The sequence below is a fragment of the Macaca nemestrina genome, chromosome 5 (genome assembly GCF_043159975.1).
Source record: "Macaca nemestrina isolate mMacNem1 chromosome 5, mMacNem.hap1, whole genome shotgun sequence".
Classification (NCBI taxonomy): domain Eukaryota; kingdom Metazoa; phylum Chordata; class Mammalia; order Primates; family Cercopithecidae; genus Macaca; species Macaca nemestrina.
This window is the reverse complement of record NC_092129.1, coordinates 15,069,062-15,096,611: the sequence shown is the minus strand read 5'-3', so window position 1 is coordinate 15,096,611 and position 27,550 is coordinate 15,069,062. Positions and strand designations below refer to the sequence as shown.

General features: G+C 41.5%; 1 protein-coding gene across 7 annotated transcripts in view; it reads left to right on the top strand.

Moving 5' to 3' along the window:
* LOC105492069 (solute carrier family 22 member 16) overlaps nucleotides 1-23,984 on the top strand; it is a 52,490-nt gene extending 28,506 nt beyond the window's left edge. For 6 of the 7 annotated variants that reach the window (XM_011758939.2, XM_011758943.3, XM_011758937.3 and 3 more), the window contains 6 exons: nucleotides 1,682-1,799; nucleotides 5,964-6,495; nucleotides 9,877-10,004; nucleotides 12,746-12,855; nucleotides 17,445-17,544; nucleotides 23,585-23,978. In XM_011758939.2, coding sequence (XP_011757241.1) covers nucleotides 1,682-1,799; nucleotides 5,964-6,495; nucleotides 9,877-10,004; nucleotides 12,746-12,855; nucleotides 17,445-17,544; nucleotides 23,585-23,794 — 1,198 coding nt within the window. In that variant the 3' untranslated portion in view covers nucleotides 23,795-23,978. Of the gene's footprint in view, nucleotides 1-1,681; nucleotides 1,800-5,963; nucleotides 6,496-9,876; nucleotides 10,005-12,745; nucleotides 12,856-17,444; nucleotides 17,545-23,584 lie in introns of all 7 variants that reach the window. The other variant, XM_011758938.2, reaches the window with a different exon arrangement.
* The last annotated feature ends 3,566 nt before the right edge of the window (nucleotides 23,985-27,550 follow it).

The window sequence follows — 27,550 nt, the reverse complement described above, 5'->3', positions numbered from 1 at the left end:
TAAAAATAGTTGTAGGTGGCATTCAGGGCTAAAATTGAATTGGGGAACATTCATATATAGGGCCAATAATCCCCACTAATGTGCAAAGAAGCAAAGAAGGCTGAAGTGTGAAGAAGATGACGGTTTCTTGTTTATTTGCATATCCTCTGCTGCACCAAGCAAATCTGTTGGTTGTAATCTCCAGACAATATCCTTTTGCCTTAAACAATTTGTCAGAGACAACCCATAGGTGGAAAATATTCACAAATTATATATCTGATAACGGCCTAGTATCCAGAATATGTAAAGAGCCTTACAACTCAATATTAAAAAAGCAATAGACTAATTCAAAAATGGGCAAAGAATTTGGATAAACATTTCTCTGAAGAATATATGCAAATAGCCAATACGCACTTGAAAAGATGCCCAACATCATTAATCATTAGGGAATTGTAAATAAAAACCACAATCAGATACTACTTCACAGCCACTGGGATGGCTATAATGAAAAAGGCAGACACTAACAAGTAGTGGGGAGAATGCAGAGAGATCGAAATGCTCATACATTGCTGGTGGGAATGGAAAAATGGGGTGACCATCTTGGAAACCAGCTTGGCAGTTCCTCAAAATGTTACATACAGAGTTACCGTATGACTATCATATACAGTAGTAGGAATTTAACTACTAGGTATATACCCAAGAGAATTGAAAACATAAGTTCAAACAAAATCTTGTTCATAAATGTTCAGAGCAGCATTATTCGTAATAGCCAAGAAGAGGAAAATGAGCGATCAACTGATGAATAGATAAATGTGGCATAGCTGTAGAATGGTGCCACTCAGAGAGAAAAAAGGAATGAAGTGCTGATACATGCTACAACACAGATGAAGCTGGAAACCCCAATGCTAGGGAAAAGAAGCCAGACACAAAAGGCCACATATTGTTTGACTCCATTTATGGGAAATGTCCAGAACAGACAAATCTATGGAGACAGAAGGTAGATGAGTGGTTGTCAGGGACTGGAGGGAGAAGGGAATAGGGAGTGGCAGCTCCCGGGCACAGAGTTTCTTTTGGGAGGGATGAATGTATTCTGGAATTAAAGAGTGATGATGGTTGCACAACCTTGCAAATATACTAAAAACCACCAAGTTGTCTACTTTAAAAGGTTGAATTTTATGGCATTTGAATTATATCACAATTTAAAAATCTGTCAGAAATAGTATTTGTTTTTTAAACAAAGAGATGCCTCTATCAATTATGAAAAGATAGGGCAAGTAAGCACATTATTCTAGAAGTAGAAGGTAGGAAGGCCTCTGTTTTTAGAGGGGCTTGGCAAGAGCTGTCATAGCCTTGGTGGACAGAACCAGCCTGGCAGGGAAGATGATCCCACAGGCAGCCAAAGTCCTGGAAGGGAGAGGACAAATTCTCCTCTCTCTTCACCCAATCCCAGGTTAAGGGGTCCTGCGGGGATGACTCAGAGTGATCAGGTATGTATATTAGCAACTCAGGTAGAGGTCTCTCCACTGAACAGCTGGTTTTTTAAAGAAGCCATGGATCTTATGTTTTGCTCAAAATAAATAAAAGAAAAACAATCAATACATAAGCTATTCAAGGTATATGGGTAAGCCTATCTTTTATGAATTGGAGTGGATGTTTAAACTGTTACAACTCTACCTTCCACTATGTGACTCTTATTTTTCAGGCTAGGACGCCGGGTGGTCTTATGGGCCACAAGCAGTGGCATGTTTTTGTTTGGAATAGCAGCGGCGTTTGCAGTTGATTATTACACCTTCATGGCTGCACGCTTTTTTCTTGCCATGGTGAGTTGTGTTTTTTACCTCTTTAATTCCGCTGCAGTATTTTCATAGGAAATCTTAACTCTCTTCATTTTGCTCATTTAAGATCTAGTGAGCGAGATCAAGGACTAATCTTTGTCCACTCCACTGCAGAAATCTGTCTACAGTATACCAATGCCTTATGTTTAGAATGGAACTCATTAAAGTGAAAAATTGTTGCTGGCTAGGCAGAAGTGTGTTTACCTCTGTGTCGGGCATGTGGTCCACATCTCACAATTACTGAGGCATTATTTTATTTCTGAGTAATTATATTGGTCTAGTTAGGGCCTGTTCACTTGAACAAACAGACACTTAAGGTGTGTGGTTAAAGTCACTTGTATAATGTACAAGAAGAATGAAAACAGGAAGGCATTAGGTCCTTATGTTACCAAAAACAGGAGTTTAGTGGAAAGGGCATGAGCTTGAATACCAGCTTTGTCATATATTGGCTTGTTAATTGTATGACTTTGAGCACACTCATTATCCTCTTTGAACCTTAGGTTGTAGTCTGTAAACTGTCCATGTTATTATTATTATTCTTAGGATTCAGGGAGATTAATTATAAACAACCACAGTACAGCACCTGGTTACAATGGTAACTGTTACTAGAAATGGACTGGCCAGCAAGGAAGCTGTTTCCATGCTCAATGAGGCTTCCAGATAGATTTCTAACTATCAAACAACAGCAGCGGTGATTTTCGGTTGGAAATCACTGATCTAGGATAATAGAGGGAAGTTTCCATCTGGAGGAGGAGCTTGTGATCTTCCTAAACGCAGAGCAGCAGGTTGGATGGTCTGAGGGTCCAGAGAGAAGCAAAGGGCTTCAATCTCTCTGCACCCCCTCAGAGAACAAGATGGGGTGTCAGTTTTGGAGTCTTTTTTGATGGATAGAAAGGGTTTCTAGCAAACCGTACAGATGGCCAAGGATAAGGGAAATGCATAAAGATAAATCTAGGAGACTAGAAGATGTTGTACCTCATCAAAAAATAAATACATATATTTAGGAATGTAAAGAATTTTAAATACAAGATAGCAACCAGTAGTTCTGTTTCCACAGAGGACATAACTCTGTGACTGTACAGTGAGATTTCATGAGAGAAACCTTCTGGTGGGACTGAAGGTTCCACAAAGGCACAGGTACTGAGAAAGTATAAAGGTCATCTTTTGGAAGACTTAAGAGGATATTTCTGAAAATATCTGTTTCAGTCTTGCAAAATACCATGTGTTGGTTTCCAGACCCAAGGAAACAAGGCCACACCCACAGAATACATCTGTGAAATGTGGCCTTAATTTTCTGTGACTATTTCCTTTGATGTTCATGGGAAGTGGATTTGTGGTAGAATTCTGAGGATGGGAGATGCAGGCAGATTCAATTACTTAACGCATTTACTGATCTGCCCACAGAGTGTAATGCTAAGTAAACCAGACTCAGCTGTCTCAGTAAGTCTAGTAGGAAAGGCAAGACATTGATCAGCCATCTTCAAAAATAAATAAAATGTTGACAGTGAGGGCATAACAGCAGTGGGTCTGGAGGGTTCACCAGGGTCTGGAGGGTCAAGGGCTTCCTTGTTTTGAGAGATGGGTGAGAGAAGAACATTCCAGCAAAGATAGAAGCAGATGAAAGGGCCCTGAGATTAGAAAGAAAAGCCGAATGTCTGGAGAATAGAGAGGAGGAGAGACGCATAGATAAGGCTGAAGGGGTCAAGGCAGTTAGGTGGGGCTTTGTAGGATTGTCAGGATTTTGCTCTGTCTCCTAAAGGCAATGGCAATGCACAAAGGGAATTCTGGGAATTCTGGCTGCTATGATGGGGTGGAATCCGAGAAGATGTGAGGAGTAGAGTATTATCGGTGGAAGGGATGGGTGTGAGTGGATTCACAGTGTTTTGGAGTTAGTTGTATATGGATTTTCTGAATCCAATGACAGAAGAAGTTGTAGCTGCCTCATGAGAAATAATTAGCATTGAAAAACCTGACAGGGACAAATATTACAGCTTAATTTAACTGGGAAATTTATAGTATTTGAAAGTTATCACAATCTTTGTTTAGTGTAACAGCATCACTTACCAAAAGCGACTTCTGGATTCTTGGATATAGGGTCCCGATGATCTGAGTCTTGCCATTACAAAGTTGCACAGAGAAATAAAAGCTGTTGTCACAAAAATGTTAAACTGATTATGAATACATTAGTACTCATCGAGTACCTCCCTGCCTCCTGCTAGTGTCAACCCTTTCTGACAGTAGGAATATTCTTGTAGGCCACTTCTTTGTGACTGTCTGATGCAAGGCGAAATTGCAGTTATTACAAGGGACACGTGTTTACAAAAAGTCTTTAAAAGCAATGAGGGAACATGGGAACACTGTCTGAATCTTGCCCACAAGATTTGGCCAGTTGGGATTTGGCAGAGAGAGACCTGTTAACTTTTGAAGAAATTAACATCTGCAAGGATAATCACATAGTGAGCCTTTGAAAGAGTATGATTCAAATATCTAATGATTAAGAGAGGCCTTTGGGGAAATCAGTGGTGCTCTCGAATAATTTTACAAAAATTAACTTTATGATTTGTGCTGTAGAAGTCAAATATGAAATAATTTTGTAGAAAAAATAAATTCTTAGCCCCTTCCTCCCAAAAAACCATCATTGGACTCATTCTTTGTTTATTCCAAGAATGGTCACATATTATATTCTAATCACATATTGTAATCTAATTTTTATTAAAGATAGGCATATTTTCAAAATAAAGTTTTTCCCCAGTTTTCCTTCTTGTGGTAAAGTACACATAACACAAAATTTACCATCGTAACCATTTTTAAGTGTACAGTTCAGTGATATTAAGTGCATTCATTCTGTTGTGCAATTATCACCACCGTGCATCTTCAGAACTCTTTTCGTCTTGCAAAACTGAAACTCTGTCCATTAAATAATAACTCTCTGTTCCCTGTCTCCCTAGTCCCTGACAACCACCATTCTACATTCTTTCTCTATGAGTTTGGCCACTCTGGTACCTCATGAAAGTGGACTCATACGATGTTTGTCTTTTTGTGACTGGCTTATTTCACTCAGCGTAATATTCATTGTATGCATAGACTACATTTTTCTTATATATTCATCTATGGACAGACACTTGGGGCATTACTTCCACGCTTTAGCTGTTGTGAATAATGCTATGAGCAGGTGTGTACAAATATCTCTTCCAGACCCCACTTTCAACTCCTTTGGATATATACTCAAAGGTGGAATTGCTGGATCATGCTGTAATTGTTTTTTAAGCAATCGTCATATTGTTTTTCCTAGAGGCTGTACCATTATACATTTCTATCACACATTACACATGTGTTCCAGTTTCTCTGCATTCCCGCTAAAACGTGTTATTTTGGTTGTTGTTGTTTTTTTTAATTAGCCACCCTAAGGGGTATGAGGGGGTATCTCTTTGTAGCTTTGATTTGTGTTTCTCAATGATTGGTAAACATTTGTATTTCTTCTATTTGAAATGTCTATTCAAAGCCTTTGCCCATTTTTGAATTGCATTGTTTGTGTTTTTGTTGTTGTTGTTGGGTTTTAGGAGTTCTCCATAAAATCCCTTATCAGATATTTGATTTGCAAGTATTTTATTCAGTCCTGTAGGTTGCCTTTTCACTCTATTGATAGTGTTCTTTGATGCACAGTTTTAATTTTCATGAAGTCTAATTTGTCTACTTTTCTTTGTCTGTCAAAATAAAATTTTGATTAAATCTGTTTTTCTTACCACTAGTTAGCGTAAAGTTTTTGTCTCCATTTAGCAATTAGGATTTAACAATAAGGACCTCCTGGATACAGATAACTTGATGTGTGCATTTACAAGGGACTGAGAAATACATCCACATTATAATGGAATATTTCGATGAAACAAAAGGCAATGTCTAACATTTATATCATAAATAATCTCTAAAGTTTTGCCATTTTGGGCGGGTATGATGAGGGAAGATGAAAGGACCTATAAGAAAAAAAAAAGATAGATAGGATTGAATGTCATTTTATACATCTGATAGGGGTTTCAGAAAGCAAGTCTTTGTCATTTTCCTTTTTGCCTATATATGATTTGCAATGGGGTCAGACTCCTCAATAGTTATAAATGTGATCTTGAATATAGATCCCTATTATTTGTTTTTCAGGTTGCAAGTGGCTATCTCGTGGTGGGGTTTGTCTATGTGATGGAATTCATTGGCATGAAGTCTCGGACATGGGCGTCTGTCCATTTGCATTCTTTTTTTGCAGTTGGAACTCTCCTGGTGGCTTTGACAGGATACTTGGTCAGGACCTGGTGGCTTTACCAGATGGTCCTCTCCACAGTGACTGTCCCCTTTGTTTTGTGCTGTTGGGTGCTCCCAGAGACACCTTTTTGGCTTCTCTCAGAGGGACGATATGAAGAAGCACAAAAAATAGTTGACATCATGGCCAAGTGGAACAGGACAAGCTCCTGTAAACTGTCGGAATTTTTATCACTGGACCTACAAGGTCCTGTTGGTAATAGCCCCACTGAAGTTCAGAAGCACAGCCTATCACATCTGTTTTATAACTGGAACATTGCGACAAGGACGCTTACCGTTTGGCTAATTTGGTTCACGGGAAGTTTGGGATTCTACTCCTTTTCCTTGAATTCTGTTAATTTAGGAGGCAATGAATACTTAAACCTCTTCCTCCTGGGTAAGTAGTTAAAGTATATTTAAATTTGACAGTGAAGTGAGATTTCTACCATTTGTGTGTGTGTGTGTGTATGTGTGTTTCTGTGTGAATTTGAGAAAAAGAGTGTGTTTTTAATGGGCCTTTTAAAACCAAGAACAATACTGCCAACCATATTATTATGATATCTCTTAGCATTATGTTGTAACACATGTACATATGAGGGGACTTCAACCAGTTCATGGAAAAATGGAATTAAAAGATAAAAATCTAAAACATAAACTTTCTCACATGATTGCCGTCAAGGTCAAGACATTTTTGTAAGACATCAGCCATTTAGTCCATCCCTGAAGAACTGAGGGTCCTGAGAATGTACCCATGTCAGTGCGATCTTATTTACACTATTAACTGAAGAAAAATGGGTGCCGCGTACAGATTTTTTAAGATTAGGAAACAGAAAGAAGTCAGAAGGAGCCACCATGAGAACCGTAAGGTGGCTGCCTAGTGATTTCTCATCAAAATTCTTGCAAAATTGCCCTTGTTTGATGAGAGGAATGAGCGGGCACGTTGTCATGGAGGAGAAGGAATCTCTGGTGATGTTTCCCAGGCATTTTTCTACAAAAGCTGTGGCTAATTCTCTCAAAACAGTCTCATCATAAGCAGATATTTTCATTCTTTGGCCCTCTAGAAAGTTAACAAGCAAAATGCCTTGAGCATCCCCAACAAACGTTGCCATGACCTTTGCTCTCAACTGGTCCACTTTTGCTCTGACTGGACCACAGCCCTTCTTGGTAGCCATTGCTTTGGTTGGGCTTTGTCTTCAGGATCACAGTGGTAAAATCGTGTTTCATCTCGTGTTAAAATTCTCCAAAGAAATCCTTCAGGATATTGATCCCACGGGCAGTTTAAAATTTCCATGGGCAGTTCTACCCTTCTCTGCAACTGATCTGGGAACAACTGTTTTGGCACCCATTGAGTGGAAAGTTTGCTCAACTTTAATTTTTCAGTCAGAATTCTGTAAGCCAGACTAATTGAGATATCTATGGTATTGGCCATTGCTTCTGCTGTTAATCTTAGTCCTTGTCAATTAGGGCTTAAACAAGATGTATTTTTTTCCTCAGTGTGGATGCTCTGGCCCTGTGGTCTTCATCTTCAATATTGTCTTGTCCTTTTCATAAGGCATCAGTGATTTCACCATTCTTCCACCCAAGCTTCACCATAAATTTAATGTTTGTTCTTGCTTCAATTTTAGCAGAATTCATGTTGCTCTAGTGGGACCTCTTTTCAAACTGATATCTTATTCTTCTGAGTGCCTCAAACTAGCTCCTCTTCAGATATGTTCTAAGAAGTTAGTACAAATTTCTTTTAGTGCAGAAAAAAATCTGAAGACACATGCATAGTTTTTTCATAATATGCACTTTCCATTAACTTTTTTTTTTTTTTTTTTTTTTTGAAACGGAGTCTTGCGCTGTCGCCCAGGCTGGAGTGCAGTGATGTGATCTCAGCTCACTGCAATATCCGCCTCCTGGGTTCAAGCGATTCTCCTGTTTCAGCCTCCTGAATAGCTGGGATTATAGGCACATGCCACCATGCCCAGCTAACTTTTGTATTTTAGTAGAGACGGGGTTTCACCATGTTGACCAGGCTGATCTCGAACTCCTGACCTCAGGTGATCCGCCCACCTTGGCCTCCCAAAGTGCTGGGATTACAGGCATGAGCCACAGTACCCTGCCATCCTACCTTTTTGAAAACTCCTTGTATTTTCCATTTGAAAAAAATGCATCAGAAGAATTTAGTTCCTCCCTTTCTGCCTTCTCTCCTTGCTACCTTTTTCACACCAGTCCTTAACCCAGAGCTCTTCCCAGGGGTAACTTCTATAATGTTTGGGTTGCACCCTTTCAGATCTATTTCTGTGCATTTGTGCCGGGCATGGTGGCATGTGCCTGTGGTTCCAGCTACTTGGGAGGCTGAGGTGGGAGGATTGCTTGAGCCCAGGAGTTCTGGGCTGCAATACACTATGCTAATCAGGTGTCCACACTAAGTTCAGCATCAGTATGGTGACCTCCTGGGAGCAGGGAATCACCAGGTTGCCTAAGGAGGGGTGAACTGGCCCAGGTCGAAAATGGACCAGATCAAAAGTCCTGTGCTGATCAGATCTGTTTCTATGCATTTCCATATATTTGTGCATATAAATGTTTTATATTTTAACATAAATGAGATCACTCACTATATATTGTTCTTTGTAAGTTGCTTCCCTTTTAAAATTTAATATGCCTGGGCTATCTGGCATCTCTCAACCTTCAGGTGTCCTTAATTTATAAATTTTAGTTGGTAAAATAACTTTTAAATACATGCAACTATAATTTTTGTTGTCATACCTGTTTCATTTTAATGGCAGGTTAAATCACTTTAGATAGCTTGAGATGTGACTCCTAGCATAAACCAAATTTGAACTAAAATGTGAGAGAAATATTAGAAACCTCTTTTTATCCATCTAGTCTTAACTCCTGGTTATTTCTATGTAGGCTGCCTGTATTTTATATGATCCTCAAAACATCTTGCTTCTAAATTTTTATACATAGACATCGTGCCATCTCATTAAGGTGCTCTGATGACACATCTAGTTTTTTTTTTTTTTTCCTGATTTCCTCAGCAGACACATCTGCTTTTGTTTATTATAGCTCAGCAGGAATTATGAGAGAAGTCGTTTTAAGAAAAAAAGATTTACTCTTTTTTTTTTTTGAAGCCAACTAACAAGTTTATAGAAAGAGCTTGTCTTAACTTCAAACTCATGCTCTATGACAATTTGAGATGGTGCAGTATCTCTAGAACAGAGTGGCCAATAGTAGGTGTGTGGAGTGTGGCTGCGGAAGCTTAGGAAGGCTAGAAGTTGAGATCTTCGTGACATAGTTTTTTACTTTTGCCAAAGACATAAATTCTCAAAAAAACTGGGCAATCTCATAAATACAAAAATGTTCCCAAAGACAAACACACATGGTTTTATATTATCTACCATTTTGGATTTTTCACGTCAGTACCCTTCCCACTAGTATTGTTGCAGATGGGTGCTTCTGCTCAATAGTTCTCTGCTGTGAAATTTTTGAACAAGTTTTTATCTCCTGAGATGGTTTGGGCCTGGTGGGAATTTGGGCTCTGGTTTTGTGCCATTTGCAGGTGCGAGGAGGATTATGAGCATTAGAGCATTTCACAGGAAACGCTCATCTCCACTGCAGTGAGTTTAAAAGTGGCAGGGCTGGCTGCCTCGCAGGGATCCTTAGAGAGTTTCTAAAGGCCCTGGAAGTGAGGAGAGGGCTGCTCATGCCTTTTGGGTAGTGGGTTAGAAGGTGGGGTCCCCTTATGCTGTCGGGTGCCTAACCTTATAGAGGGCTGCTTGCTCAATGACAGGTGTAGTGGAAATTCCCGCCTACACCTTCGTGTGCATCGCCATGGACAAGGTCGGGAGGAGAACAGTCCTGGCCTACTCTCTTTTCTGCAGCGCACTGACCTGTGGTGTCGTTATGGTGATCCCCCACGTGAGTTATCTTATGTTTTATTTAGGGAATTGTTAGTTATACTGTGACTGTTTGATGGGAAGAATTTAGCTTATTACAGTTAAGTATGAAGGTCAATTCAGAGTATGATTTCGACAGAGTATATAATATTTAAAATATGTTTTCTTTAAAACATTCTGTTTCTGTTATATAAGTAATATATGTTCATTTTAGAAAATTTAAGGAGAAACACGTAAAAAAAAAAAAACAAAAAAAAACCTAACCTGGGTGCAATTACTCACACTTATAATCCCAACAACTCAAGAGGTTGAGGGTAGGAGGATGGCTTGAGTTCAGGAATTCAAGGCTACAGTGAGCTCTGATCACACCACTGTACTCCAGCCTGGATGACAGAGTGAGACCTCATCTCAAAAAATAAAAAATATAAAGTTCATAATCCCAATTCCCAGAGATGACCAGTGTTGTATTTTGTAAATGAAATAATCGTGTGTGAGGAAAGTCGATCACACTTTCCAGCATCATCATACTGAACATTCACTCATTTATTCATTCAACAAACATTTATCCACCATCTTTTATGTGCCGGGTGCTGGGAACACACAGCGCAGCCAGTTTCCATCAGTGTAACAGGAGGGCATATGGGACCCGTGTGTACTCTTTTGTCTAGGGTGGTCGAGGATGGTGTGCCTCTCAGAGGAGGTGACATGTGATCAGAACCCTCAATGAGGGAGGCAGCCATGGAGACATCTGAAGGATATGAGTCAGATATTCATGACTGTTAGAGTTTCAATACACTGTTTTTCATTGCAGGAGATTAGTAGTTTCCAGTGTCTGGTATGCATACACACCCCAAGGAGCTTGTTTTGAAAAACAGTTTCTTAGTGAGAAACACTACCAAGAAATTCCTGAAATGACTTCCACACTCCTATATTTTGGCAAACTGCATCCCCGCAAAATACCTCTTGCATCCAGAAGTGCTTCCCCTCTTCTGAGAAAAGATGTTTTCAGACCTGTATTTTAATTCTTGATTTGGAAAGTGTCACTATAACAGTACTTAAAATATTTTATTTAATGTTCTCCTGTGATTATATAATCATTAAGCAATAGTATATCAACATTTAGAGCAAAGCATTTTAAGTTTTGCATATCGTTTGAAATTTCATTTAAGCTAACGAGTGACTTCCTTTTATAGTAGCACTTTACTTAATGATTAGGATCGGTGAGCCAAATATTTTATGTAACGAAATTTCCGGGCGATTGATACCAACTAACTGAATGCAATAAAACTACTCAGGACAAGGAGGTCTCTGCTAATTCGAGGGAACGTCATCCACACCTTTAAAAAAGTAGTTTGCAGTTAATAGTAGTTGAGTAGATGACAGCTGCCTTTAAGTTGGTGAAGAGTTGGGGAACACCAGAACCTTTGAGATCTACAGTAAAAGGGAAGATGAAAAAGAGATTTCTAGAAATAGAGCATTAACCCACAACCACAAATATCTCCCTTCCAATAAATTTTTCCCCAAATGATAAGGTCAACACAATACAAATATTAATTTAATTAATAATTGTTAATTTAATTTACAATTGTAATTAAGGTGACATTAGCTCTTTAATAGAGGCATCCCAGCATCTCAGTGACTTAACATAAAGGATGTTTGTTACCTGCTCATAGAAAGTTCCATGTATTTGTACCTAGTTGGCCAAAGCGGGAGTGGTGAGTGGGTGTTTGGGTCCATGGAGTCATTCAGGGATGCAGACTGACAGAGGCACTGCCGTCCTTAACACATCAGCCCCAAGGCCACCCTGGGTCTCAGCGTCCAGCTGGCAGATGGGGGAGGAGGGAGATTTCAGAATACAGGGTGTATTTGTTAGTTACCTTTGGAAGTGGAACATGTTAGGGAGAATAAAAACCCAGGTGGAGATAAAGGTTTTGCTGTTGAGGAATGTATCAGCCACAAAGAAACAAATGAACAAAAAGTCTGTACTACTAGTTCAGTTACCACTTTCAAATTATTTTCTGAAGATAATTTATAAGCCAGGGATTACTGCCACAAAGGACACAATTTGTTTGTTTGTTTTTTTCTAAAGTAAATAGATTAAATAGGTACAAGATGTCACTCTGTTACCCAAGCTGAAGGGCAGTGTTGTGATTATAGCTCTCCGTAATCTCGAACTCCTGGGCTCAAATGATCCTCCTGCCTCAGCTTCTCCAGTAGCTGGGACCATAGGCATGTACCATCACACACAGCTAATTTTTTTGTTTTTCTGTAGAAATGGGGTCTTGCTATGTTGCCCTGGCTGGCCTAAAACTCTTGGCCTCAAGTGATTCTCCTGCCTTAGCCTCCTAGTGGTGGGTTTACAGGTGTGAGCCACTGGGCCCGGCCCACAATTTGTTTGTATGGCTCCTTGATTCATTCTGCTGGATCAGTTCCAGAAGGAGTGGGGAAATTCTTGGTGCCACCAGCACTATCTGGGTGTGTCTCCTTCCAAAACAGTCTTCCCAACTGGCTTTTATCACAGTTCAAACCCTCCAAAGTGGATGGGGAGGAGAGACACTAAAACTTTCCTCTACGTTTCATAAAGATGAAAAGCTTTCTCAGACTGTGTGTAGAGTTTAATATATTCAAACAGAAAAATAAGGCTCTTCATTGTTCTGAAAAAATACTGAAGGAATTAGAATGTTTTAAGTAGTGATTTTAAAGATTTTATATTTTCCTTTAAAAATATTACTTGTGATGATCTATTCTGCTAAATTTTTTCAGAAACATTATATTTTGGGTGTGGTGGCAGCTATGGTTGGAAAATTTGCCATTGGGGCAGCGTTTGGCCTCATTTATCTTTATACAGCTGAGCTGTATCCAACCATTGTAAGGTAAGGATGAATTATTTTCTGGTTGTTTTCCTGTTATCTTTCACTTGTGTGTCATTTCATTGTATTTGGCCTTTAAATGTAAATGCTTCTTTTTCATAGATGTTACCTGGATCTCTGAGATGGGAAAATGACATGCTGATACTAATTTTTAGTCTGAGGCTTTGTACCATATTAGCGAGGATATTAAACAAATTATTTTGAAATATCACTCTATTATTCCAAAAACATTTTAAGTTTCAAGTACCATAGACTTCCACTGAATCTCTGTATTGACTCAAAACTAATTTCTCAGGATGTGTCTCTCCATGTTCTGATGCCAATTGTGTTAGTCTGCGTGGGCTGCTGTAACAAAATACCACAGGCTGGGTGGCTTAAACAATAGAAATTTATTTTCTTATAGTGCTGGAGGCTGGAAGTCCAAGAACAAGGTGTCGGCAGGTTTGGATACTCCTGAGGCCTCTCTCCATGGTCTTCAGGTGGCACCCTCTTGCTATGTCCCCAAGGGGTCTTACCTCTGTGTGCACCACTGATGTCCCTCCCTCTTCGTGTAAGACACCAGTCATATTGGATTAGGGCCCCACCCTAACAGCCTCATTTTAACTTAATCACCTCTTTAAATACCTTATCTACAAATGCCGTTACATCATAAAGTACAAGGGGTTGAGACTTCAACACTTGAACTTTGGGAGGCACAACTCAGCCCATAACATCAGTAATCATTGGCTCCCTGAGATTACCTCATCTGGAGGTTCTCAAAGCTGGCAGCTCATCAGAGTCATTGAGGCATTTCATAAAAAATACCAGTCTTGGGTCCTTACACCAGACCTGCTGGATCAATCCAAGAATGAGACTCGGGATTTTTTTTTTTTTTCCTTTTTTCGAGATGGAGTCTCCTTCTGTCGCCCAGGCTGGAGTACAGTGGTGTGATCTCGGCTCACTGCAAGCTCTGCCTTCCGGGTTCAAGCAATTCTCTTGCCTCAGCCTCCAGAGTAGCTGGGATTACAGGTGCACACCACTACACCCTGCTAATTTTTGTATTTTCAATAGGGATGGGGTTTCACCATGTTGGTCAGGTTGGTCTCGAACTCCTGACCTCGTGATCCACCAGCCTTGGCCTCCCAAAGTGTTGGGATTACAGGCGTGAGCCACCGTGCCTGGCCGAGACTCAGGATTTTTAACAAGTCTGCAGGTGACTTCAAGTTTCCACCCCACCTCTTTGGGGATGTCTGATGTGATTCCCACTGATCTGGGAACCTCAGGAACTTTCAGGCTTTTAAAAAGCTTTTCCAAACACATTTTACTTGGAAACTCTTTATGTGGTGAAGAGGACAGAGGTCTTTTATGGAAGCTCTGTTGGGTACCTGGAATCCCCCCAGTGCTCCTGCCTTCTTGCTCCAGGGGGCTGCAGCAGAACTTCCAGGCCTTAACAGTGCATCCTTTGTAAACCACAGTTCTTGTTGCAGCCCTGTGTCTAGATAAGACAGCTGAGAGCAGGGAGATCAAGTACCTGGTGCAAGACACACAGCTGGGACCCCAGCTATAAAGGGAAAGGATCCTTTCTCTGATTCTCCATTGGATTTTTTTTTTTTTTTTTGAGACAGAGTCTCACTCTGTTGCCCAGGCTGGAGTGCAATGGTGTGATCTTGGCTCACTGCAACGTCTACCTCCCAGGTTCAAGCGATTCTCCTGCCTCAGCCTCCTGAGTAGCTGGGATTGCAGGTGTACACCACCATGCCCGGCTAATTTTTGTATTTTCAGTAGAGACAGTTTCACCATGTTGGCCAGGCTGGTCTCGAACTCCTGACCTCAAGTGATCCACCCTCCTTGGCCTCCCAAAGTGCTAGGATTACAGGTGTGAGCCACTGCGCCCGGCCCATCAGACTTTTTGACTCTTTTTTTCAAAATGATCCTGTATTTTAAAGTGTAAATAGTGATTAGGGTCACACTGCTGCCAAGAGATGTTTGTCCCACAGATCTCCCTCTGTGAAATTCCATAACAGTTTCCTATCTGCAGTCCTCCCTTAAATCCTCCAAGTGGCATTTTCCTAACACCTGCTTTATCAATAGAAGTTTTCATTTTCTAAGGGAAAAAATTTGTTAGTGAGCATTGATAATTTCTTAGCCTGTTAAAGACCCAATCTTAATGGCAACAAATAAACAAACAAGATATTAAGGTGTTTCACAGGAAACTTTAAAAAAAATCTAACTGCTCAGCTAGTGGGTTCATCCCTTTTAGGAGTATATTATTTGTCATGTGTTACAAGTGTGAAAGGCAAGTGACTTTCTGTAGAGATAAGTCCATATAACACCAGCCCAGAGATGCCTCCTCCTTGTCTCCACAAGCAGGAGGGATGTAGGACCTGGAAAATCCATTAGTCAAGAGATAGCATAAATCGTTCCCTAGGAATTTTCCATGCCCACACACCTGCCTGCTGAAATGCTAGGGCAGGCAGCCCTGTGGACCAGGATGGGTAAGTACATTTGTGTTGGCTGTAGATAGATTAATGGATATCTAGATGGATGGATGGATGGATAGATGGATGGATGGATGGATGGATGGATGGATGGATGGACAGATGGATGGATGGAAGAATGGATAGATAGATAGGTACACAGATATATCTAAGAAAAAAGTTTATCAGACTAATATGTGACCAGGGGTATGGAATAGCAGAGGAATAACTCCCTATGTAATTGTCTATTAGCCAAGTTGTCTGAGAGTAGAGTTTTTCTTCTTCCTTCCTACTTCCCCTCTAGGTCACCCAGAGTGCTTGGGAGAGCAGTCTAATAATAAATACATCTTCTGTCCATTTTACAGGTTGTGGAACTGGGATGCACACAAGATTAGGGTCATGGTCAAAGGCACCTGGCTAGTCAGTGACCCATCAGAACTCAGATCCACATCTTTTGGCCCTTTTGGATATCCAGTGAAATACATGAGAATTTTTATGGGAGACAGTGCTTAACATTAGCAAGGGATGAGTTGCTAGCGGTAGAGCTTTAGTAGCAGAGGGGAAGAAGGTATTTTGGGGTAAGGGCTGCGTGGACTCTTCTCAGATCATATTGTGAAAGTGGCAGCCCTGTGCAGATGTACAGTAGCAGACAGGCAGAATAACAGATTACATTCTAGCGCTTACAGGTTGACAATGGTGGAGACTAGTTGAATGCAATAGAGAGTGAAGTTGCATAATTGCAAACTTACGTTGTGGCTTTGGCTCCCTTGTGCCTGACCCAGGGAAGAAGTCGCTCTAAATCAGGGAGAATATCTTTGGCATGTCCTATGGGACCTTCTGGCCTCTCAGGTGGATTTCTGCTCAGCCAGGAAAAGCTGCAGATTTTCCCAGTTCAAAATTCAGATTGGACCAGATCCATGCAGTGCCTGGCACATATTAGACTCTCGACACACATGTGCTGAGTGAATGCATGTTATATGCTAAAACGGTGACAATCCAATCAAATAATGTCAATGTGCATTGCAATTATGAATGTTGTAGTATTTTTTAAGATCTTTTTTGTTGGCTTGGTTGTTGGTTTACAACCTCAGGTACATGACCTCAAAAAAATCCTATATGTAAATATTTAATACAGGAAATCTTTAACCAACTCTATGAGCTCCCTAAACACCCTAACACTGCATGCAAAACTTTACTTATGTATGATTTCTTTCTCAGAAGAATGCCATACTTTTGATCAGTTCTTTATAAATGTGTGTGACCCAGAAAAGATGAGGCACCATTAATTTGTAGAGGTACTTACTCACATAAAAGGACAGTCTTTCCTTACTAACATTCTATACATTTTCCTTAAGTAACCTTTAAAGAAAAGCACATTAAGATATTCCTTGACTCTAAAAAATTGAAATAGAATAGTCCACAGGTATACAGACACTTTGTTCTCTCAAATTCCCACTCCCTACCTGAAACAAATTCCTGCTGTAGAAGACCTTATTATTCTCAATGTTAGGCTGGATCAATACACATAAGGGCCTCACCTGCACAGCAGATGAAGAATGGCTTACCTCCGCACTCCTACCTTTTTTTGTCTTGAATTGTCTTGAATTATGTGCACGCTTGTATACACCACTGTTTCACACAATGTAGGTATTGTGATTTTTGAAAAATTTCAGTAAAATTATTTTCAAGCTTACATTTTTTTATGGTCATATGTTGCTTAATGATGGGCATACGTTCTGAGAAATGCATCCTTTGGTGATTTCGTGGTTGTCAGAACATCATAGAGTGAACTTACACAAACCTCGATGGCTCAGCCTGCTACACACCCAGGCTGTGTGGCACAGCTTATTCCTCCTCGGCTGTGACCCTCCACAGCATGTTACTGCACTGAATACTGCAGGCAGTCTAACACAGTGGTATTTGTGTATCTAAACGTATTGAAAGAGAGAAAAATTCGAGTTAAAATGTGCTATTATAATCTCATGGGGCCGCCGAGGTTGACCAAAACGTTGTAATGCGGTGCCTGACCGCCCTTATCCTCGTTGGGGAGGGTGGGAAAGGAGCTGCAGAAAGCAGGTCCCTCAATCCCGGGTCACTTGCGCCTTACTCCTCTCGGCCTCTCTCCTCTGTTTCCAGGTCGCTGGCTGTGGGAAGCGGCAGCATGGTATGTCGCCTGGCCAGCATCCTGGCGCCGTTCTCCGTGGACCTCAGCAGCGTTTGGATCTTCATACCACAGGTGCGCTTCAGTTTGCAGACCCTTCCCGAGGCGACACCGAGGCAGTTTCTAATTGCCTATTAGCGACTTCTCTGTCGTTATTTATCAAAAGCCAGTACATCATTTCCTAACGGGGTTTGTAGAAACAACCCCCTTACCAACAGCTCGCCAGTCGGTGAGTAGGGTGGTGGCTGCTTTGTGATTGGCTGTTGGTGGCCTTCCACCACCGCTGAGCTGTTCATTACAACTCTGCCTGCCACAAAAGGGCGTGTCTTCACCCTTCCCTGGAAGCCAGGCCTGTCCCCACCCCCAGGCCTGGCCTTGCCTCTGTGTTTCCACTGAGTTCCTGCTGGGCAAGGCAAATTCTGGGGGCTGCCTGCTCCAAAAAGATTCTGTGGTGTCTAATGGAGAGGGTTAGGAACCCATGGTTCTCGGTTGACCCGAACCTGAGGGGCTCCGTTTCTGGCTCCAGCAGTGTGAGCCATTTGCCTGGCTTCAAAGAGTAAGAGCAGGGACACTTAGTTTGCAGATCCTCAGGTAGGGGCTGAGAGGCCGGGAAGGCACGTGAGCACTGCTGCACCTGGTGGACTCTTTTGCTCAGGAAGAAGATGCGGGATGGGTGGAGGGCAGGTGTGACTTGCCAGCCCGCAGACCCTCCCTCTCCCTCCCCTCCAGTGCCTCCTGTCTCTTTTCTGATTGCCCCTTAGATAGACTCAGTCTGCAGGATTTCCTCCCGGCCTCCTCCCTGCCCCCTCTCCTCCCGGCTCCAGGCACGGGTTTCCTCCAACCTCATGGACATTCTCCCTGGATGTCTCACCACAAACTCAGTGTCTCCCAAGCAGAACTGGCCAGTGACACCTGTCTCCCTCTTTTGGTTAAGGATAGGTCAGTGGCTTCAAGCATGACACTGTGGCATCGGCTTCTTATTCATCCTGTTCTTTCATCACCAAATCCTCACATTCTCCTTCAAAACCACCCCTGCATGCCTGGCTCCAGTGCCTCCCAGTCTTCTCCTTGCTCTTCATCCCCCACCCCATCTGGGTAGCATACAAGGCACCATGGCCATGACCCAGTGCCCCTGTCAGTGTCAGAATAAAAGTCCAAACTAAGCGCTATCCAGGTCCTTTCCTGATTGACCCCTTGCCCAGCTCCCCTATTCTGTTCCTCAGGCAGCTTCCCCTCCTCTCCACACTCACCCCCACTGCAAGAGTTCCCCTCTCTTCTCTGTCCCTCCTCCTCCCCTTCCATGCCACTGCCCAAATGACCCCTCCAAAAAGAGCACTTCTCTCTCATGTTTTCTGTTAAGTAGCCCTCCAGGTATCCTCTTTCCAGGAGGCCACCCAGATCTAGTGACCCCGCCTCTCCTTTTCTCAAGTGTGTCCGTATAGCATTCAGTGGGTGCCTCTTTCACAGTTGCTGTCGCAGTGTGGCTTTATCATTTGCACGTGTGTCTTCATCACCCCAGTCAGGCTGTTGTGCTTTGCAGAGCAGGACATTTTGCATCCCCACAGCTGGCCCTAGCCGAGTGTTTCTCTCAGCTTGTGTGCCACCCATGCTGTTATTCACCTACTATTTTAGATCAAATAGATTGACTTTTGGAAATTAGGTTTGTCCTAAACAATAATATCAGTGAGGTCATGGGTGTTATACTAATTATGTGTTTTTCTGAAAGACACCAACATAATCTCACAAGTAATAAAACAGTGCTTGGCATCCCCCGGAGCTGCCTTGTACACACAGCAGGTACACATACTGCTCTTCCGGAATCACTGACTTGGCATGAGTGTCTCCCGCGTCCCCGGAGCTGGCGCTCAGTAAAGCGCTTGGATGTGCCATTGGGGTGTTAGAGCCCAGCCTCTTTCTCAGGCTGACTCTGAGGTTAAGAAACCATATGGGCTGTGTGGGAGGTGTTTTGGGAGAGTCTACCACCCTTTTTAGGTCATGAACTTTTCTAGAAGAATCGCCTTTGTGCTAGCACTTGTTTTCCTTATTTTTTTTAAAAAAAGATAAAATGGAAAAGTGTTTATTAAAATAATCAGTTGAAACATGCAAATATAAAATAGATAAATTTATAAAAGCTAATTACCAAAAATAAAACCAAATAAATATTTTTTAATGGATATCTTTAAGGCTCAATTAAGGACTACGGACTTAGAAGGGATCTCTAATTTTATTTAACAGATATTTAAACAAGCTCCTTTTATTTTTATTATTTTTCTGAGACAGAGTCTTGCTCTGTCGACCAGGCAGGAGTACAGTGGTCTGATCTTGGCTCACTGCAACCTCTACCTCCCGGGTCAAGCGATTCTCCTGCCTCAGCCTCCCAAGAAGGTGGGATTACAGGCATGTGCCACCAAGGCTGGCTAATTTTTTAAATATTTTTTAGTAGAGATGGGGTTTCACTATGTTGGCCAAGCTGGTCTCGAACTCCTGACCTCAGGTGATCAGCCCATCTCGGCCTCCCAAAGTGCTGGAATTACAGTCATAAACCACCATGCCCTGGCTACACAAGCTCTTTTTTAAAGTGCTTTACAAAAATTAGTCTTCATGTAATGCAGATGCTGTTATTCTCTTCATTTTACAGATGAGGAGACTGATGGACAGAAAGTAATTATTAGCCCAGGGTCACACACCTTAAAGGTGACAGAGCTGGGATTTGAACCCAAATACCATGCTCCCTTGCCTTTTACACAAGGTCCAACAAACAATCTATACAAAAACGAGCACAGAGCAGTCAGCTCCTTGTCCAGCCTGGCCCTGAGTAGCCCGTTCCTTCTCTAAGACAGTCTCTGGCCGCCAGGTGTGGTGTATATTTGTGGGAGTAGTCTGTGAATGTGCTTCCTTTGGATCTAACGAGTATTGCCTATTGTTTGTAATGAGTCAAAAAAAAAATCAAATTTCCCATTAAACTTGTTTATGGATGTCAAACTGCCTGGGGATCCAGTGTTTCATATAAACATGGAAGATGTTTATATTTTCTCTTTTGAAAAGAGGCACATGAAAAATCACTCATTCTGATGCTTTTATTATCAAGCATTATTTTCTAGTAATCTAAAAAAGGTGGACACGTTAATTAGCTTTTTGTGTGTTCATTAACTCATTTGGCAAATGTTGACTGAGTGTTGGTTTTGAACTAGCCACCCTGCTAGGTGCTAAGGAGCAGATGAAAGAAATAGCCTGTCTTGAGGGACGTCCAGTCTGGTGGGAAGAGCAGGAGAGCAAATCATCACCAGCCCCGAAGAGAAGGGCTGGAGTGGGGAAATGCCAGGTTTGGTGATTTAAAAGATACAACAGTGGTAATCATGGAACATTAAGAAACATCTTGTTTTTCAATATATCATAGCAGTAAGGCAGGAGCGGTGGCTCACACCTGTAATCCCAGCACTTTGGGAGGCCAAGGCAGGCAGATCACAAGGTCAGGAGTTCGAGACTAGCCTGGCCAATATGGTGACACCCCCATCTCTACTAAAAATACAACAATTAGCCAGGTGTGGTGGTATGTGCCTGTAGTCCCAGCTACTCGGGAGGCTGAGGCAGAAGAATCACTTGAACCTGACTGCCTGATTAGTCTTACTACCACGCTAAGAATATATATATACACACTGTATATATATATACACACACTGCATATATATGTTGCATATATATATACACCGCATATATATATATGTTGCGTATATATATACACACACACAGAGTAATGAGAGCTTACATTTAATTTCATCCTCTCAACAGTCGTTTGCGACAGATACTATCCTTTCATCCATTTTACAGAAAAGGACTCTGAGGAGCAGAGAGGTTAAGTAACTTGTCCAAGGCCATACAGGTAGCAGGTGCCAAGTACCCAGGCAATATGCATATGGAGATTATAAATGGGTCAAGAACATTTCTTTTTCCTTACTTTTTTATTTTTATTTTTTTGAGACCAGGTCTCTGTCACTGAGGTTGCAGTGCAGTGGTGCAATCTTAGCTCACTGCAACCTCTGCCTCCTGGGCTCAAGCGATTCTCCCACCTCAGCCTCCCAAGTAGCTAGGACCACAGGCACGTGCCACCACACCTGGCTCATTTTTGTATTTTTCTTAGAGAGTTTCACCATATTGTCCAGGTTGGTCTCGAACTCCTGACTTCAAGAGATCCGCCAGACTTAGCCTCCCAAAGTGCTGGGATTACAAGTGTAAACCACTGCACCCAGCCTTTGAGAACTGTTTTTTTTTTTTTTTTTTTGAGACGGAGTTTCGCTCTTGTCGCCCAGGCTGGAGTGCAGTGGTGGGATCTTGGCTCATGGCAACCTCTGCCTCCTGGGTTCTAGCGATTCTTGTGCCTCAGCCTCCCAAGTAGCTGGGATTACAGGCATGGGCCACCTCACTCAGCTAATTTTGTAATTTTAGTAGAGACGGAGTTTCACCATGTTGGCCAGGCTGGTCTCAAACTCTTGACCTCAGGTGATCCACCACCTCAAGCCTCCCGAAATGCTGGGATTATAGGCATGAGCCACCATGCCTGGCCCTTTGAGAACTTTTTGTTGAGGGAAAATAGCCAGCAAAAAGGAAAAGATCAAAAATCTGTGAGAAGGAGGTTGGACCATGGATGGAGGGAGATCTCTGAGGAGGAGGTGAGAGGCGATAGGGTCTGGAGAGCGTGAAAGGATCTGCCTGGCCGGAGGAGGGAGGGGTGGGAAAGGGGGGACTTATTTCGATGTTTGGTTTGGGGTTTGTGGGCTTGTGGGGAGCTGTCAGGGGAGCAGGAGTGAGGAGGAGGTGGAGAGGTATGATTTGTTTACTGCCTGACTAGTCTTACTACCAAGCTAAGAAGAAAAATTCCATTCTGTTCTGGATCTTCCATTTGATTCTATTTTGCTTTTAGACTTACTCAGTGTTTTTCAGACCCTGACTTAGGGCTCTTCTGGGGTTTCTAGATCACTGGATATACTTGCCATGTCTTGAGAGACCAGAAAACGTCTTTTAAATTCCTTTGGAATGTCACTTGTAATTCCGCTACTGCTTCTGGGTTAAGCTTACTCATATATTTCTAAGAATTAGGTTATCAGTGCTCTGCAAAACAAAATAAAAGACTGCCTTCCCAAGTCTCATCTGTTATGGATGTGATCTGGCATCGCTTCACTTTTGCTCTATGTATTTTATGATTCTCATTCTCAGATGCTATAAACATACCAAGCGTGTAGATTTATGAGAAAAGCCATACCTCAATTTATTTTTATAGGGTCTTTCCAGCAAATATATTTTGCTAAAGGAGTTTAAATTAAGTAAGGATGGATTGTGTTTTTACAGATTGCATGAGATTTAGCTCTGTTAATAAAAACCACCCAGCATCTTCATGATGATAAACAGAGAATAGATATGCAGACTTTAATTTTTAATATGACCTGCATTTTTAAAAGCAAATGCCTTGGCGCTAGTCTAAAAGGCTGCCTTTTATGTGTCAAAACCTGGAAAATAAAGAAATCATACCGAACTGTATAGGAAATTATATGGATCCCTCCCCCATAAAGTGGCAATTTGTTTTCACTGCCTCTGGTTAGCTTCCCCCAAATTCCATAGATTCCGGTTGATTGAAACCTGTTTTCATTCATTCATTCCCTATCATTTACTGAACTCTGATAGTGTACTGATTATTGGGGCAGGGACAGGGTTGACTAAGACACGCGTGGCATGTCCTAACCCAGGGCTCAGTTGCTTGTCTCCTCCGCAAGACTCTGGGGTCTGGAAAGATGGAGCAAGGGTCTTTTTTTCATTGTGACCACAGCTCCTAGGACAGCGCCTTCAGGAGTAATAATGCAGACAGTAGCTGGCAATTGAGTAGGCGCTCCACGGTGGCTCATGAATGAATGAATGAGTGAGTGATGAGATTAAGCCTCATTGGTGACGAAAAGAACTCGAAGTCCAGCACAAGTAACCAAAGGTCTCACTGAGTAATCACAGTGACAACTGTTATGTCAAATTCAATTGCATTACCCTCTGAAAACAGTTAGGAAATTCTGTTCTCCGAAGGGTGTGTTCCTTTCTTGATGTGTCACTTATCATTATTTTTAATTCCTTCTAGTTGTTTGTTGGGACTATGGCCTTCCTGAGTGGAGTGTTAACACTAAAGCTTCCAGAAACCCTTGGGAAACAGCTGGCAACTACTTGGGAGGAGGCTGCAAAACTGGAGTCAGAGAATGAAAGCAATTCAAGCAAATTACTTCCCACAACTAATAATAGTGGGCTGGAAAAAACAGCAGCGATTACCCCCAGGGATTCTGGTCTTGGGTGAATAAATGTGCCATGCGTGCTGTCTAGCACCTGAAATATTATTTACCCTAATGCCTTTGTATTAGAGGAATCTTATTCTCATCTCCCATATGTTGTTTATATGTCTTTTAAATAAATTTTGTAAGAAAATTTTAAAGCAAATATGTTATAAAAGAAATAAAAACTAAGATGAAAATTCTCATTTTTAAAAACTGCTTTCTTATTGCTGCAAAACTATTTTTCCGCATTTGCTTTTCTATGTCGTTGATTCTCAACCTTTCCCCACCACCCCCTACCATGCATGCCGGAGGGAGTTCACCTATTTCTATCCCACCAGTGCCACCCCTCCACGGCTTCCCAAAAGAAGGGGGCATGTGAGAATGCTTTTCTTTTGACAAAGCTCCTTGCAGATTCTATTTCTGATATTTTTTCCCCTCTTATGAAAATCATAGCTCTAAAAACAAGTGCTATTCAGAAATGCCCTCTCAAAAAATGCTTACCTTCACAATTAAACCATAAAAAAATCAGAGCTACGAAAATGATGTCTTGCTTCCCAGAACCTTGAGCCAAGAAGGCTTGAATGTGCAGACAGTCGTGCTTGTGTTTGGTCCAGATAAGGGACACATACCTGCCAGTGTCCAAGAGTGAGCTTTCTAGTCTGGTGTCCTTATTGTCCCAAAGTTACCAAATTCTCCCTATAAGTCTCCTTTACAGACCAGAGAGGCCGTGACTTTTTAACCCACTGCAACCTTTTTCAGTTGTCAGATCATCCAGGAAACTGACTTTAAGCACCATCTGGATTTGTTGCCAGTGTGAAAATGTTTGTAAGTATTCTTGCCTTTAAAAAAGTAATTTACATGAAGACTTTACTCTTTTGTTTTTTTACTATACATTTTTTCCCAACTCTACTTTAAACCATAGTCTTTCAAAATTTTTCAAAAACATTAATATCCTGGACCCTTCAACTGCAAATTATGTCATCTTCTTATCTGTGGAAGAATGCATTTCAGATTTACAGTCAGTTTCCCATAGGTTTTGGGTTTTTCCTTACTGTGGTTTCATCATAAGTTCATTTTTTTTTCGTTGCTCTTGAGATTTTGCTATAGGGTGGTATGTCTTATATCCTGCATTTGAATTGGTGAAATATTAGCATTATCGGCAGAGGCAAGTAAAAGAAGGCAGTTATATAGATGTTGTGAGTTTAAGAAGCATTGCCAAGGGAAAAAAAAGGAGGGATTTAACCTGAATTATTGACTTTTTATATGACTTTAGTTCCCTGGGTAATTGCTTAGTTCTTCACTTGGTCTTTCCATTAACAAAGGAAAAATAAAGCCAAAAACTTTTCTCCCTTTATAAAAGAAAATAACATACATAGGAGTTTATGGAGAAAAAGGAGGAAGACATTTCTTGAGCTTTTCTCTCATTTCTTATTTTGTCTCTTTTTTCTTTTCCCTCAGCCTATTTTTCTATTGCCATTAAAGTTCTTCCTCTTAGTTAACATTTGATTCTTTCTTTCTTTCCTTTTTTGAGACAAGGTCTGGCTCTATCCCCAGGCTGGAATGCAGTGGGCTTACTGCAACTTCCGCCTCCTGAACTCAAGCGATCCTCCCACCTCAACCTCCCGAGTAGCTGGGACTGCAGGCACCTGCCATCATGTCCAGCTAATTTTTGTATTTCTTTGTAGGATTTGTATTTTTTGACAGGATTTCACCATGTTGCTCAGGCTAGTCTCAAACTCCTGAGCTCAGGTAATCCACCCGTCTCAGCCTCCCAAAGTGCTGGGATTACACAGATGTGAGACACCAGGCCTGGCAACACTTTCTTGACTTTACTTTTATATTCTGTTAGTTTGTTTAGGTGATCATAGCAAAATACCACAGACTGAGTGGCTTAAACAAGAGAAATTATTTCCTCATAGTTCTGAAGGCTGGAAGTTCCAGATCATGGTGTTGGCATGGTTGGTTTCCTCTGACACCTCTCTGGCTAACAGCTGGTTGCCCTCCTGCTGTCTTTTAACATGGTCATCTGTTTGTGTATACACACCCCTGGCTGGTATCTTTCCCTCTTCTTTTAAGACCATCTGTCATATTGGATTAGGGCTCCACTCCAATGACCTCATTTTAACTTAATCACCATTTGAAGACCTCAACTCCATATATGGTTGCATTCTGAGGGTTGAGATTTCAACATATGAATGTTGAGGCATTTCTTTACATTTTTAATGCCCACTGTCTTTGTCAGTTTGGGCTGCTATTCAAAAAATACCACAGAATTGTCAGCTTAAACAACAGAAATGTATTTCTTACAGCTCTGGAGGCTGGGAAGTCCAACATTCATGTGGCAGAAAAGTAGGTTTTATTGCAGGGCTTTTTCTCTTGACTTTTAGTTGGCTGCTATCTCACTGTGTGCTCAGGGGACCATTTCTTTGTGTGCACAGATGTGGAGAGAGAGCAAGCTCTCTGGTGTGTCTCTTATCATAAGGGCATAATCCTGTACAAGGGCCCCACCCTCAGGACCTCATCTAACTCTAATTACCTCCGCAAAGCCCCATCTTCCAATACCATCACATTGATGGGGGGTAGGGCTTCAACATATGAATTTTCAGATCATGACATCTACATATGTGTGACTGTATCAGTCAACGTCTAGTCAGGAAAACAGAAACCACCAGAAATAATTCAAACAGAGAGGAATTTCATGCATAGTTAGTTATCAAAGTGCAGGAAAAACTGGTGGAACAAAATGGAGAAGTTACCTAGGGATCAGGAAGCCACTACCATGACTGGGTTGGGAGCCCACAAGCCTGCACTTTCTGCTTTCACTGCTCGGGCTGAAACCACATTTCTGCTGCTGACCAGAAACCTAGGAGCCCACATCCCCCACGGATTCTACTGAAACTGCCTATTATGCTTTCAACTGGAAGGGGTTGAACTTTTAGATTAAGTTGGGGAAAATTCACTCTTTTTTCTGGTATTGACTCTTCTATCTGTTATCATGGATTATCTCTCTCCATGTACTTGGGTCATCATTAATATCTTTTAATGAAGTATAAGTTTCTCCATAAAGGTTGTACATGTTTTTTGTTATATTCTTACAAGTAAATTTCCATTATAATTAGAAATGAGAAGTTTCTAATAATTATATTTTCTGACTGTATATTGCTGGCATAAAAGAGATTGATTTTATATGTTGATTTTGCATCCATCAACCTTGATTAAAGTATTTTTAATTCAAAAGGAAAAAATTTTCTTTACTGGGGCAGGGTGCAGTGGCTCATGCCTGTAATTCCAGCACTTTGGGAGGCTGAGGCGGGCGGATCACCTGAGGCCAGGAATTTGAGACCAGCCTGGCCAACATGGTGAAACCCCATCTCTACTAAAAATACAAAAAAATTAGCCAGGCATGGTGGTGTACACCTGTAAGCCCAGCTACTCAGGAGGCTGAGGCAGGAGAATTCCTTGAACTTGGGAGGCAGATGTTGTAGTGAGCCGAGATCTCACCATTGCACTCCAGCCTGGGTGACTCTGTCTTTAAAAAAAAAAAAAAAAGTTTTTTTTTCTTTACTGGAAGAAAAATTAGGCTTTTTGTTGTAAAAGTTCACAAAAGTGTATCATGCAGGAAGCCAAACATACTTTGTTCCTTCAGCATTTCTTAATATGTGCAGCCTTCTGGTTTTATACTTGGAAAATGGTGATGATCTCTAATAGTTGGAACCTAGCCGTAACACATCCGATCTGTCTCTGATTGCAAATATTTCAAGGAGTACTTCACCATAGCA